Source organism: Camelus ferus, chromosome 27, assembly GCF_009834535.1.
Source record: "Camelus ferus isolate YT-003-E chromosome 27, BCGSAC_Cfer_1.0, whole genome shotgun sequence".
Taxonomy (NCBI): domain Eukaryota; kingdom Metazoa; phylum Chordata; class Mammalia; order Artiodactyla; family Camelidae; genus Camelus; species Camelus ferus.
This window is the reverse complement of record NC_045722.1, coordinates 4,815,071-4,829,376: the sequence shown is the minus strand read 5'-3', so window position 1 is coordinate 4,829,376 and position 14,306 is coordinate 4,815,071. Positions and strand designations below refer to the sequence as shown.

General features: G+C 37.0%; 1 protein-coding gene across 1 annotated transcript in view; it reads right to left on the bottom strand.

The window, feature by feature from the left end:
* Nucleotides 1-158: 158 nt before the first annotated feature.
* PPCDC (phosphopantothenoylcysteine decarboxylase) overlaps nt 159-14,306 on the bottom strand; it is a 47,291-nt gene continuing 33,143 nt past the window's right edge. The window contains exon 6 of the mRNA XM_032469334.1: nt 159-382. Coding sequence (XP_032325225.1) covers nt 285-382 — 98 coding nt within the window. The 3' untranslated portion in view covers nt 159-284. The remainder of the gene's footprint in view (nt 383-14,306) is intronic.

The window sequence follows — 14,306 nt, the reverse complement described above, 5'->3', positions numbered from 1 at the left end:
AACGGTGACTATTGCGCAGGAGGACACGGGAGAGTGCAGAATTTGAACACTCGTGTGGGTGCCCACACACGAGTCCAAGGCCGCTCATGGCACAGGAAGGAGCCTGTGATAGAATATGTTCCAGTCACTGTTGTGAATCAGCTGCCCCCAAAACTTAGTGGTGGAAAACAAGAACAATCAATTTATTGTTCTCTTCACAGGCCTGGAGTCACCAGGCTCAGCTGGAGTCTCTGATGTGGTGGCAGTCAGAGGGTGGCTGGGGCGAAAGTCAGTCCAAAAGTTGCTCACTCAGATGCGGGCTGCGGGCAGTGCACCCCCGCGTCCACTGGCGTGGGCCTGGGCCTTCTCACAGCATAGCAGCTGGGCTCCAAGAGCAGGAGTCCTGAAAAGAATCAGGCAGAAGTTGTATCGCCTTTTGTGACCCAGTTACAGAAGCCATAGAGCATCGTTTCTGCTGGAGTCATAAGGCTGCCTGCATGAGAGGGCAGGGCACACAGGTGCCACCTCTCACTGGGACAAGTGTCAAAGCACATGGTAAGCATAGGCACTGGGGTACATTGTAGGGGCCACCTCTGAAACACGCAATATGTCATGGAAGAGAAGGGGGGCCAGCCGCGGGCAGGAGCCTCTGTACGTACTCTTGCCCCGAGCCTGCAAATGACAGGGGCGGTGGCAGTCTTGTGCCACTTAGTACCCTCTGATCTAGGTGTCCACGCCTGTGGGAAACCATTCTATTTAGACCAGAAGTGGCGGAGGGTATAGCTCAGTGGTAGAGTGTGTGCTCAGCATGTACGAGGTCCTGGGTTCCATCCTCAGTACCTTCATATAAACAAACCAACCAACCAACCTAACCTCCCTGCACACACCCCCTAAATTAAAAACCAAAACAAAACAGAAGGCATCCAGCCAGGACCCTGTGAACAAAAAATACTGAAAACTACATCAGTAAACAAAGAATGCTAAAGTCATCAAGTCATCAGCGGCTCCCGCCACCCCCCAGTGAAGACAGGCCTGCAGCCCGGCCTCTGCAGCCACTCACCATGGTGCACTCTGAGGGGACCCAGAACAAGAAAGGACAAGATGCTGGCCCTAGATAGCTAGATGCTTGTCAAAGGAATGAATTCAATGAGCCCAAATGTTTGCTTCCTCCCATATATAGAAAAGCACTAAATTCTTTAACTTGAGATGCCTGGTTTTCTTTAGATAACAAGTAATCTTTTATTGTTCCAACTACCTGATCTTTGTTGTAAAGCTCCTATATATCCTAGCTCCTCCCCTACATCTTCAGAGCAGTCCCTCCGAGTGATCTGAGAGGCTGTCATCCTGGCGCCCGCCAAATAAAACATAACTCTCAACTCATAGGCTGTGCATTTATTTCAGTCGACACCAGTTAAATTTGAATTTCAGATAAATGCTGAATATTCTTTTTTTAGCATAAGTATGTCCCATGCATTATTTGGAACGTCCTATGCTAAAAAAAAAAATACTGTTTAATCTGAAATTCAGATTTAACTGGGCATTCTGTGTTTTATCTGGTAGCCCAAGAACTGTCCCACTAGAGTTCCCAGTAGCTACTCACAACAACATCCTCCCACACCCACTCCCTGAAGCATAGAGGGTGGTGTCTGCAAACTCTCTCTTCCCTTTATCTACCTAAAAGCAGGACATGAGTTTTCCTTTGTGAAGGTGTTTCCCCCAGTACCAGGAAGAGAAGAACGACTCATCACTGGAGATGAATGGACACCAAGATGAGTCTGCATAGACAGACCTTACTAAAATAATCCTGCCTTCCATCAGTTCCCTCATGTATTTCCTCATCACTTTCCCACAGTTTACTGTCCCCCAACCCCCTTTCCTTTGTTAGAATAGAATGTTAGTATATAAGCCCCCAATTTCTTACAATTTCTTTGAGTTTCACTTCTTTTCTGTGAACTCCCATGCATGTAAATATTAATAAAAATTATAATGCCTTTTCTCCTGTAAATCTGTCTCTTATTAGTTTAATTCACAGGCCCCCAGATTCTGAACCTAAGAGGGCAGAGGGAAAGTTTTCCCTCCCCACCACATTGAACTACACTAGTCGTTGTTGTATTCCTTATTGCCATGTATTTGCAATTAAAAAAAAAGTTTCATTTATGAATGTCCTTGATGGAGCAGTAAAAAATATTAATTTTATTAAATCTTAATCTGTGAGTGATACATGTCTTCGTCTTTTTAATATTCTGTGTGAGAAAGAGGAAAGGGTTCACGAAGCAGTTCTGCTGCTTATCAAAGGATGTTGGTTGTCTTAAGGAAAAGCACTTGTGTGATTCTTTGAGTTGCCAGCCAAACTAGCTGCTTTTTTCATGGAATACCATTTTTATTTGAAAAAAAGACTGACAAACGATGATGATTCAGACTCCAATATTTGGCAGATGTTTTCTGGAAAATGAGTGAAGTGAGCCTGTCACTCCATGAAAAACAACTATTTGTTGCTTATGATAAAATTCGAAATTTCAAGCAAGAGTTAGAATTTTGGAAAACTTGTGTCCACTACTGTGAGCCTGACAACTTCCTAGTTATGATGCTGTGATAGAATAAGAAATACGTATTTGGTCTTCTTCCCTTTCCCGGGACAGAGCTCCTAAAACCCTCAGGCATTTCAGGGTGATAGGAGTGAGAAGAGGTCTCTTCTTACTCATAATAAGCCCCTTTCAACTACTGAGTTTATGCTAATGAGGTGACCCTTTAAAGGGCTGGTTGCCAGAGGGTTGGAACTTTTGGTCCATCCCTTACCTCCAGGGAGGGGAGCAGGGCTTTGAGACTGACTTAATCACCAATAGCCAATGATTTAATCAACTCTGCCTACTTAATGAAGCCTCCATAAAAACCCTAACCAAAGGGGTTTGGAGAGTTTCTGAGTTGGTGAAAATATCCATCTGCTGGGAGACAGTGCACCCCAACTCCACGGGGATAGAACCCCTGCACTGAGGACTCTTCCAGATCGTGACTTATGTACCTGTTCATCTGTATCTTTTATTCTTTATAGTAAACCAGTAGATGTAAATGTTTCCCTGAGTTCTGTGAGCCCTTAGAGCAAATTATTGAACCTGAAAAGGGGGTTGTGGGAACCCCAGAGTTATAGCTGATTAGTTGGAAGTACAAGTGACAACCTGGGCCATGTGGCTGGCATTTGAAGTGGGGACAGTCTTGTGGGACTGAGCCCTTAACCTGAGAGGGTCTGCTATGGCTTCAAGTAGTTAGTGTCAGAATTGAATTGTAGGACACCCAGGTGGTATCCAGAGAACTAGCTGATGGAGCAAAACAAAACAAAACAGAACAAAACAAAAAAACCAAACCCATACATTTGGAGTCAGAAGTGTTGTGAGCAGAGAGGAAACAGCAGTTTTTTCTCTTACTAGTACTTAAAGACTTTTCTGATGAGATTAGTAGTGACAGTAACAAATGTGATTTTTTAATATTGTACAATGAGAAGTGTCAAAATTTGGAAGGTCTGCAAAACTCGATTAATCCTTTCCAAATGACAAATGCATGATATTACAAAACCATACACACATAAAAAATTCATTCAAAATGCACAACAGAACAATAGATTTTAATGTAAGAGAGTATGAAAATGTCCTTGCTATCGTATCAGATTCTACATTGAAACTAACCTTTAAGAAATTGCTACTCATTGAATTTCAATGTGCTGTCAGAGAATATTATCTAAAGGTTATTAAAAGGCTCCTTCTTTTTCTAACTATATATCTTTGCGACTCTGAATTTTCTTCACTTGCTTCAACCAAAACAATACATAGCAATAGACTGACTGCAGAGGCAGATATGACCATCAAGCTGTTTTCTATTAAGCCAAGGATTAAAGAGGCTTTCAAAAATGCAAAACAAAGCCATTCTTCTCAATAAATTTTTTGTTTTGGAAAAAATAGTTACTTTTTATAAAAATATGTTCTTTATATTAACATGCAGTCGGTTTATTATAGTTATTTTTAAATGAATTAATAGGTTGAGATCAAGAGGGCAGAATATAAGGACATGGAGCTCCCCCACAAATACATCAAAAATATATCTACATGTAAAACAGTTCTCACAGAATACCTACTGAATGCTGGCAGAAGATCTCATACAACCAAAGCTGCAAGAAAGATCACCACATAACTGGGCAGGATGAAAGAAACAAATGAATAAAATGAATTAATATTTTAAAATATTAATAAATATTTTTAAATGTTCTTAGCCTTAACTTCTAATAGCCCTCATTAACAAAAGTGCTTTGGAGTCCTCAGTAATTTTGAGGAGTATAAAAGGATCCCAAACCAAAAAAAGTTTGAGAACCATTGCAAAATAGAGTGAATAAACCTTCATCTCACCCCTGAATCTCAGCCTACAGTTTGTTTCTCTCCAAAGACAACCACTATAGCCAACGTCTTTCCTATCCTTCCCTATGTCTTTATACCCAAAGGGTCCTCACTCTTCTGTACCTGGCTCTTCTCAGTAGGAAAATAATGGACCACAGGAACCAGTTCACATCAGTACACATACAGCCACTGTGTCCTTTTTAATGGCTGCATTGTATGCCTATTATATGATGTAATGTAATCTATTAAACCATTCCTCTATTGCTGAACATTTGGGATTGTTTCTAATTTCTACTTTAATTTTTGTTTTACTAATTTAAATGATGCAATGAATATCTTTAGAAAAGTTGTAAACAGGGAAGTAATATGACCAGATTAATCTGTTAAAAAAGATCATGTAAACTGCTGAAATCTGAATAAGACTGGTAGATTGTATCAATGTCAATTTCCAGGGTGCAGATATTGTACTATTGCAAGATATTACCATTGGCAAAAACTGAGGGACAGGAACCAAGTGCAGAGAATCTATTTGGTGGTGGGGGGGGGAGGTAATTGGGTTTATTTATTTAAGTTTTTAAAATGGAGGTACTGGGGATTGAACCCAGGACCTCCTGTACACTAAGCACTCACTCTACCACTGAGGTATACCCTTCCCCTGGAATCTGTTATTGCTTACAACTGCATGCAACTCTACAATTATCACAAAATAAAAAGTTTAATTAAAAAAACTGGCACCCATTAGGATGGCTGCTATCAAACGAACAAACAAGACAGAAAATAACAAGTGTTGGTAAGAATGCAAAGAAGTTGGAAATTTTGTGCATCATTGGTAGGAATGTCAAATGGTATAGCTGCTGTGGGAAACAGTATAGAAGTCACTAAAAAAATTAATAATAGAATTATAATATGATCCAACAATTCTGCTTCTGGGCATACACCCAAAATAATTTAAGGCAGGGTCTCAGAGGAATATTTGTACACCTATGTTCATATCAGCTTTATTTATAATAGCTAAAACATGGAAGCAACTCAAGTGTCCATCAATGGATGAATGGATAAGCTAAGTGTGGTATATATACATATATCCAATGAAATATTACTCAATCTTAAAAAAGAAGGAAATTGTGACGTGTGCAACAACTCTGATGGACTTTGAGGACACGGTGCTAAGTGAAATGAGCCAATCACAAAAAGACAAATACTATATGGTTCCACTTATATGAGGTTTCTAGAGTAGCCAAATTAATAGAAACAGAAAGAATTGTGGTTGCCAGGGACTGGGTTGGGAGTGGGGAATGGGGAGTTGTTGTTGAATGGGAATAGCGTTTTGATTTAGCAAGATGAAAAAATTTCGGAGATCGGTAGCGTCACAACGTAAATATACTTAACAATACTGAGCCGTGCACTTAGACATGGTTAAGACAGTCAGTTTTACGTTACTTTTTCTTTCTTTAACCACAATTAGAGAAAAAAAAAATGGAAGAGAGCTAGTGAAAAAAAAGATCACTCTGGCTGCTGCAAGGTTTGGAAGGACCAGACTAGAGGCAGGCAGGCCTCCCAGCGAACTGTTTCTATTGTCCAATGCTGGAGCTTGAAGCAAGGCAGTGGCGTGGAGCTGAAGGGGCTGAGATAGACTGGATTACTGGTCCAATCTTTGCTCCCCTGTAATAGAATTCTCCATCCGCACCCTTGTCATAGTGGACAGAGAATACTTTTCCCCCTTTTGACTATGGGTTTGGCTATGACTTGCTTTAGCAATAGGAAGTTTGTGAATCTGACAAGAGAAGGTTTGAAATGTGCTTGCTCAATAGGACATGCCCTCCTGTGCGGCAGTAATTGGCCACGATAAGAACATTCCCCAGATAGCTGTTGCTCCTTCAGTCTGGATCCTGGCGTGAGTGTCTGGGAACAGACCATTTGCCCTGGGTTGCCGCTGGTCCAAGGAGAATGAGAGACACGTAGAGCACCCCTGAACTCAACCCGTGGCTTAGAGCCTGAAGCTAGATCAGTCAAGGTACAGCTGACCCGCAGAGTATGGTAATACATGATTATTATTTTAAGATTCTGAGAGTTTTTTGTTTTGGTTTGGTTTTGGTATAACACAAATAATCATTTTATAATGGCATTTTAGCTACATCTTAAACTTGAACAGTATTGTATGTCAATTATATCTCAATAAACTAGGGGGAGAAAAGGTATTTAGCAGGCTTTTACAAACTCAACCATCATTTTGCTGATAGCAAAGCTTGCCATCCAGCAACATTCAACCCCCAGATACAGGCAGTCAGGAGAGTGCTGAGATGGTTTGAGTTCATGTACAGACTGCTAGTGAAAGCACAGAGTAAAGAATCCCAGGAAATCATTTCACAGATGGGAGCCTAAGACTTTAGCTGTAGTTCATATCAGGATGTTGGTATAATCGCTGTAGGAAAACATGATGAACAGCTCTTAGCATAATCCTTCTGGAGTGACTTGAGTCTGAGGATTGAAATGAATATACTTCTTACTGGTTGGGATTATTTGGTCAAGATGCTATTTGCAATAAACATTATCCTGTGATAATGAATCACTGGTCCTTGCAGGATGGAAGGGGCCTAGAATAGTTAACCTGCCTCCAAGTCAGAGAGAATCAAAAACGTATCAGAGGTCCCCTCGATAAAGCAACTTTGTACTGGCTTCACGTATTTCTTTGTTTCATTCCCTCCATCTCTTACTCCTGCTCCCAGGGATCACTTCCCAAATTAACTACATGCAGGCTTTTGTCTGAAGGCTCTGCTTTTAGGAGAACCAAAACAGGAGAAGAAACAGAAGAAGAAAGAAAAGAAAAGGTCTGGGCCTGGAAGGGGGGTTATCAAGGGCTCCCCTGCTCCCTCAGATTTGAGGTTTCTCAAAAGTCAATGCTCTAGGGGAGAAACAGGGGAGAGAAAACCCAGCTCATCCCCAAAAATCTTTCCTATATTCACCTGACACAAACCAAATCATGTTCCCTGTGCAAATGCAAAACTCCAAGCTAAAAATTAACTTTAAAGTTGTTCTGAGTTGGAAGTACTCCTAAATGATGGGCAGAAACAAACAAAAATCCTCTCTGGAAGAACATATCTTAAACATAGATCTCAAAGAATTCCAAGAAATATAAGCTCATAAAAAAATAAATAAACTCATGAGGAAACAAACTACAAGGATCATGAATCAGCAGAAACAACACAGCAAAGTGAGATCTGCCAAAATATCATAAAAATGGAATGATGAGATACAGAATAGAAAATAAGTATTTTAATATGTTTCAAGAAGTTAAAAAAATTAAAAACACGATGACAGAAAAAAATGACAATAATAAATTAACAAAGTTAGCCATATTTTGAATATGAATCAGGTTCAAGTTCTAGAAATGAAAATTATAATAATTAAAATTAACTAATAAAAATAATCAAAATCAAAACCTTCAAAGGACAAGGTGAAAAGCAGAATAGCCAAAGCTGAAGAAAGAATTAGTAAACTGAAATATAAAGCTTAAGGAATTACCAAGAATTCAGCAATGAATGATAAAAAACATGAAATATAAAAGAGAAGTTAAGAGACATGGAAGAAATTCAACACAGATTCATGATAAAACATCCCAGCAAACTAAGAATTAAAGGGAACTTCCACATCTCAGTGAAAGATATCTACTAAAAACTTCCATCTATTGTCATATTTTATGGTAAAAGACTGAAAGCTTTCTTTCCAAGATCAAGAAAAAGCAAAGATGTATGCTCTCATCACTCTTACTGAACATTTAACTGGAGGTCCTTACCAGTGCAATGCCAAGAAAAGGAAATAAAAGGCATACAGATTATAAAGGAAGAAATAAAACTGCTTCTAATACCAAAAAACATAATTGACTATATAGAAAAATATAAAGATCTACAAAAAAGCTACTATAACAAGTGAGTTTAGCAAAATTACAGGATACAAGAGCAACACAGAAAATCCAACTGTACTTACATTTGCATTGAAAAATTTTAATGGAAAATTTTAAAATAGTACCATTTACAATAGCCTAAAAACATGAAATACTTGGTATAAATCTGACAAAATATGTGAAAATTTGGTATACTGAAAACAACAAAACATTGATGAGAGAAACTAAAGAAAACCTAAATAAATGTTTATGTATTGGAAACATCAATATTATAAAGTGTTCAATCCTTCCCAACTTTATCTATAGATTAAAGGCAATCCCAATCAAAATCCCAGCAGGCTCTTTCATAGAAATCAACAAGATGATTCTAAAATACGTGTGAAAATACAAAGGACCTTGAATATTCAAAACTTCTTTGAAAAAAAAAGTACCCTACTTTATCTCAAGATTTACTATAAAGCTACAATATTCAAGTCATCATAGTATTGACAAAAGGATTGATACATATGTCAGTGGCACTGTTAAAGTCATTAGACAAGGAGGCCATTAGACTGAGGTGGCTCTAATGCCCTGTAAGTAACCAAAACCTAATCCAGGGTAAATTCCTATAAATGCCTCAAGGTTAAGAAATCGAAACTTACGAACAACTAATCACAAAGGGCCAACTAGACTTTCCCAAATGAGGCAACTGCTTAAGGTACAGCAAATCAAACAATTTCCTTGCTTTGCTTCCATGTCTGCTCTATGAAAGCCTTCACTCATAGCTCCTGCTGGTAGAGTGCTTCTAACCACTGTTGGTTTGGTGCTACCCAATTTGAATTCATGTTTTCTCAAATAAACTCTTCTAAATTTTAGTGTACTTCAGTTTATCTTTTAACAGATCAGAATTCAGAGTCCAAAGGTACACTCACACATATATGGTCAACTGATTTTTGACAAAGGTGCCAAGTCAATTCAATGGACAAATAATATTCTTCTCAACAAAGTGTACTGGGACAATTGGACATTCATTGGGGAAAAAAAAAAAAGAACTTCGACCCATAAATCGCATCATATTAAAATTAACTCAAAATGGACCATAGACAGGAACATAAAACCTAAAACCATAAACCTGATAAAAGGTAGAAAAATCTTTGTGACCATGGGTCAGGCAAAGCTTTCTTAGATATTATATCAAAAGCACAATCCATAAAGAAAAAAATCAATAAATGACATTTCATAAAAATTTTAAGCTTTTCCTCTTCAAACACTATTAAATAGATGACAAGGCAAGCTTCAGCCTGAGAGAAAATATTTGCAATACACATATCTGATATGGGACTAGTATCTAGAATGTGTAACGAACTTCCAAAAGTCAATAACAGGAAGGGGGACTTCTGGCTGAGGTGGCATGAAGAGGTTGGCAAGTATTTTCCTCAAAAAACAAGTATAAAACTAAACACATTAAAAAAAAAAAAAAGCCTGTGCAGTGCTTTGGAAATTAACCAAAGGCAAACAACAAATTGAGAAGCATTTATTCATGAAAAAAATGCCACAACTTTGAGTAAGAACAGTGGAATTTTGCTATCTTTTTGCCTAGGGCTGCTCCTATTGTCCCCCAGCTTGGTCACTGAGAATGATAGTGTTACCAGGGTATGGATAGCCATGAAAATCAGAAGTATGTCCACAAGAGGGGACATAGTTGAATTCAAGCAGGCAAAAACTTGAGCCAGCAGCATTGTCAGTAAAAGTAGGAAACAAATGGGAAAAATCTGCAGCTTTGCTAGCCTGTTTGGGATGAGCAGCACACCAGCAAGAAACTTAATGGAGAGATCCTGGAAATTAGAGAGCCAAAGAAGGGCTACATCAGCTCTCCCTACATCACGATCCACAAACAGATCAACTGACAGAATGGAAACCTTACAGGCTCAGTGTTTGAGTGCACCGCCATATAAATGAAATCAGACAATATTTGTCCTTTTGTGACAGACTCATTTCACTTAATTTCTTTTAAAAAGCATATAATTGTATAAAGCAATAGCTATAACATTGTATTATTAAGTTTATAACATACATAAATTACATATGAAACTAACAGCACCAAAGAGGGGAGAAGAAATGGAGCTATATTAGAGGGAAGGTGCTATATTTTACCAGAATTAGGTCATTATAACAGTAGACAGTGATAAGTTTGGATTTTAATCCTTAAGCAACCACTAAGAAAGTAACCATAAAATATGGTTAAAGCAATTAACAGAGGAATGAAAATAGTACACTAAAAATACTTGTTTAACACAAATGAAGGCAATAAAGGAGGAACAGAGGGAAAAAAAGGACACAAGACATAAGAAAATAAGAGACGTGGATTGACATAAACCAAATTATATCAATACTTACATTAATATAAATGGTCTAAACACTCCAGTAAAAAGACATAGATTGTTCATAATATTCACTTATAATCCATTTTATGTCTCTGAAGTCAGTAGTGAAGTTTTCTCTTTCATTCCTGAGTTTGGTATCTTGAATCTTTGTTCTCTTTTTTCTTGGTCAGTCTAGCTAAAAGTTTGTTCTATTTTGATTGTCGTTTCAAAGAATTGAGCTTTTGTTTCATTGATATTCTGTTTTTCTACTCTTTATTTCACTATAATCTTTATTATTTCCTTATCTTTGCTTTTTTTAGATTTGGTTTGCACTCCTTTTTCAGTGTCTTAAGGTAGAAAGTGGGGTCATAGATTTGTAATCTCTCTTATTTTATAATATAGCCATTTAAAGCTATAAATTTCCCTTGAAGCACTGCCCTTAGCTGCATCCCATCAATTTTGATGCATTATGTCTTCGTTTTTTTTACTTCAAAGTATTTTCTAATTTCCTTTGTGATTTTTTTCCTTTGGCCCATTGGTTTTTCAGGAGTATGTTCCTATTTTCCACATATTTGTGAAATTCTCAAATTTCTGTTATTGATTTCTAATTGTATTCCACTGTGGTCAGAGATTATGCTTTGTATAATTTCAATCCTTTTATAATTATTGAGGTTTGTCTTATGGCCTAACATATAGCTTATATCAGAGGATGTTCCATATGCATTTGAGAATGTATATTCTGCTGTTTGAGTGGAGAGTTCCCTAGGTATCTGTTAGGTCTATTTGGTTTATAGTGAGTGTTGTTCAGCTCTTCTGTTTCCTTGTTGATTTCCTGTCTCGTTGTACTACCCATCATTTAGAGTGGGATACTTAAGTCTCTGACCATTACTGCTAAGTTGTCTGTTTATCCCTTCAAATCTGTCAGCTTTTGCTTAATGCATGTTGGTGCTCTGTCTTCAAGTGCATATGTTTATAATTGTTATGTTTTCTTGCTGGATTGGCCATTTTATCACTATAAAATGTCTCTACCTCTTTTTTACATGTTTTGTTTTAGAGTCTATTTTGTTTGATGTTGGTATAGCCACTCCAGCTTTCATTTGTTTTGTTTTTTTACATAGGAAATCTTTATAAACAACAAGGTCCTACAGGGACTATATTCAATACCTTGTAATGGCCTGTAATTTAAAAAATATGAAAAGGAATATATATACACACATATATGTATAAATGAATTACTATGCTGTACACCAGAAATTAACATAACACTGTAAATCGACTATACCTCAATAAAAAAAATCTAATCTATACTTTTACTTTCAATCTGTTAGTACCTCTGAATCAGAGGCATGTCTCTTGTACACATCATAGAGTTGGATCTTGCTTTTTTTAGTCCAGTATGCCTTTTGACCAGATTGTGTAATATACTTACATTAGTGTTATATTGATACAGTTGGATTTATGTTTGCTATTTTACTTTTTGTTTTCTATATGTTTCATATCTTTTTGTTCCTCCCATCCTCCTTTACTGCTTTGTTTTACACTAAGTGAATACTTTCTGGTATAACATTTTAATTTCTTTATAATTTTTTCACTATTTTTTGAGTTATTTTCTTATTGTTGCTTTAGGATCTACCATATACTTTGTAACCTATCAAAATCCAATTCAGATTTATTTTGATTTAATTCCAGCGAGATGTAAAAACATTATTCCTATACATTTATTTATATACTCCTATATATTTATTCCCCTTTCCTAATGCTATTATTGCCATTATATACTATAGTTATCATATATTAATATGTTCATAAGTTATGTACAGTATGTTTGTGTAAATTATAAATCCAATAGTAAGTTGCTATAATTATTACTTTTATAGATTTGTAAATCTTTTAAAGAAGCTGAGAGAAGGAAGGAGAGCAAGTATATATTTATAGTTTGTTCTTTACCAATTCTGGCTTTCTTCCTTTGTTCCTCTGGATCCAGTTTACAATCTGCTGTCATGTCCTTAACTCCAATACAGCTTTGTTTCCACCCACCTCCTTTGTGCTGTTACTGTCAAATATGCTGCATTTCTATATGTTACAGACTCAACAACACAATTATAGATATATTGTTCATACAGTTTCTTTTTAAATCAGTTAAGAGAAGAAAGAAGAAATAGATTTATATTCTCTTTTATAATTACATAACTGCCTCTAACAGCACTCTTTGTATTTTCATATAGTTTTTAATTACTGTCTGAGGTCACCTGAAGAACTTCCTTTAGTATATCTTGTAAGGTAGGTCTGCTAGCAACAAATTCTCTCAATTTTTGTTTACGTGGGAATGTCTTTATTCCACTTTCATTTTTGAAAGCTAGTTTTGCTGAATATAAGATTCTTGATTGATAGTTTTTTCTTTTAGTATTTCCAATATGTGATCCCTCTGCCTATGGCTTCCATTGTTTCTGAAGAGATAGTAATTAGGATTTCCTTGGACATGACAAGTCATTTTTCTTTTGCTGTTTCCAAGAGTTTCTCTTTGTCCTTGACTTTCAAGTTTACTGCAATGTATATGGGTGTAGCTCTCTTCATATTTATCCTACTTGGAGTTCATTGAGCTTTTTAGATGTGTGGATGAATTTTTCATCAAATTTGAGATGTTTTCAGCCATTACTTCTTCAAATATTTTCTTTTTCTCCAGTCTTTCTGGTACTCCTATTATGCTTATGTTGATATACTTAACAGTAATTCCCTTTTCTCTAACGCTCTGTTCACTTTTCTTCATTGTTTTTTCTCTCTGTTCCTCAGATTACATATTCTCTATCAACTTATCTTCACTTGCTGATTCTTCTGCCATTTTAAGTCTACTGTTGAGCCCCTCTGTTGGAATTTTCATTTCAGTTCTTGTACTTTTCAACTTCAGAATTTCTACTTAGTTCTTTTTTTCATGTCTTTCTCTTTATTGATATTATCTATCTGATGAGATATTATCATCATACCTTCCTTTACTTCCTTATGCATGGTTCCCTTTGGTTCTTTGAACATACTTACAATGGCTGCTGTCAAATCTTTGCCTGCTAAGTCTGACATCTGGACCCGCTCAAAGTCAGCTCTGTTGCTTGCTTTTTTTTTTTTTTTTTTTCTTGTATATTGGTGATACTTTCTTGTTTCTTTGCCTGTCTCATAATTTTTGGTGAAAACTCTGTGTGTGTGTATAATTTTGCAATGTAAAAATATGTTAACATTTCAGATAATATATTGCAGCAACTCTGAATACTAGCCATACATACCCCACCCTCTAGCTTCTTCTTCTTGCTACTTGTTTATTTGTTTGTTTATGTAGTGATCTGGCTGGATTATTTTAAAATGTATTTCCCCTGCTGTGTGCAGTTTCTGATGTCATTCCTAAAAGGCACAGCCTTGGATGTGTGCACTGCCACCCTGGGATGACAACACTTTTAAAAGGGCTCCCTTTCCTTGACCTTTCAGTTAAGCTGTCTCTATTGGTATCACATTCAGCTGTTAGTCTCCACTAATTGCTGACTAGTTGCTCTATCATTTTTTCAACAATGCCCTGGGGCACGAATTGCTCCACAGTCTGATCCAAGGAAATGAAGCCCCTTCGCAGGAGTAGTCTTTGAGGCCAGTCTTTGGAGTTTGTTCTCTCCTGAAGAGGGCTCTTCTCAGTTCTCTCTTTGCCTGCTTCTGCCTGGCAAAGTTCTA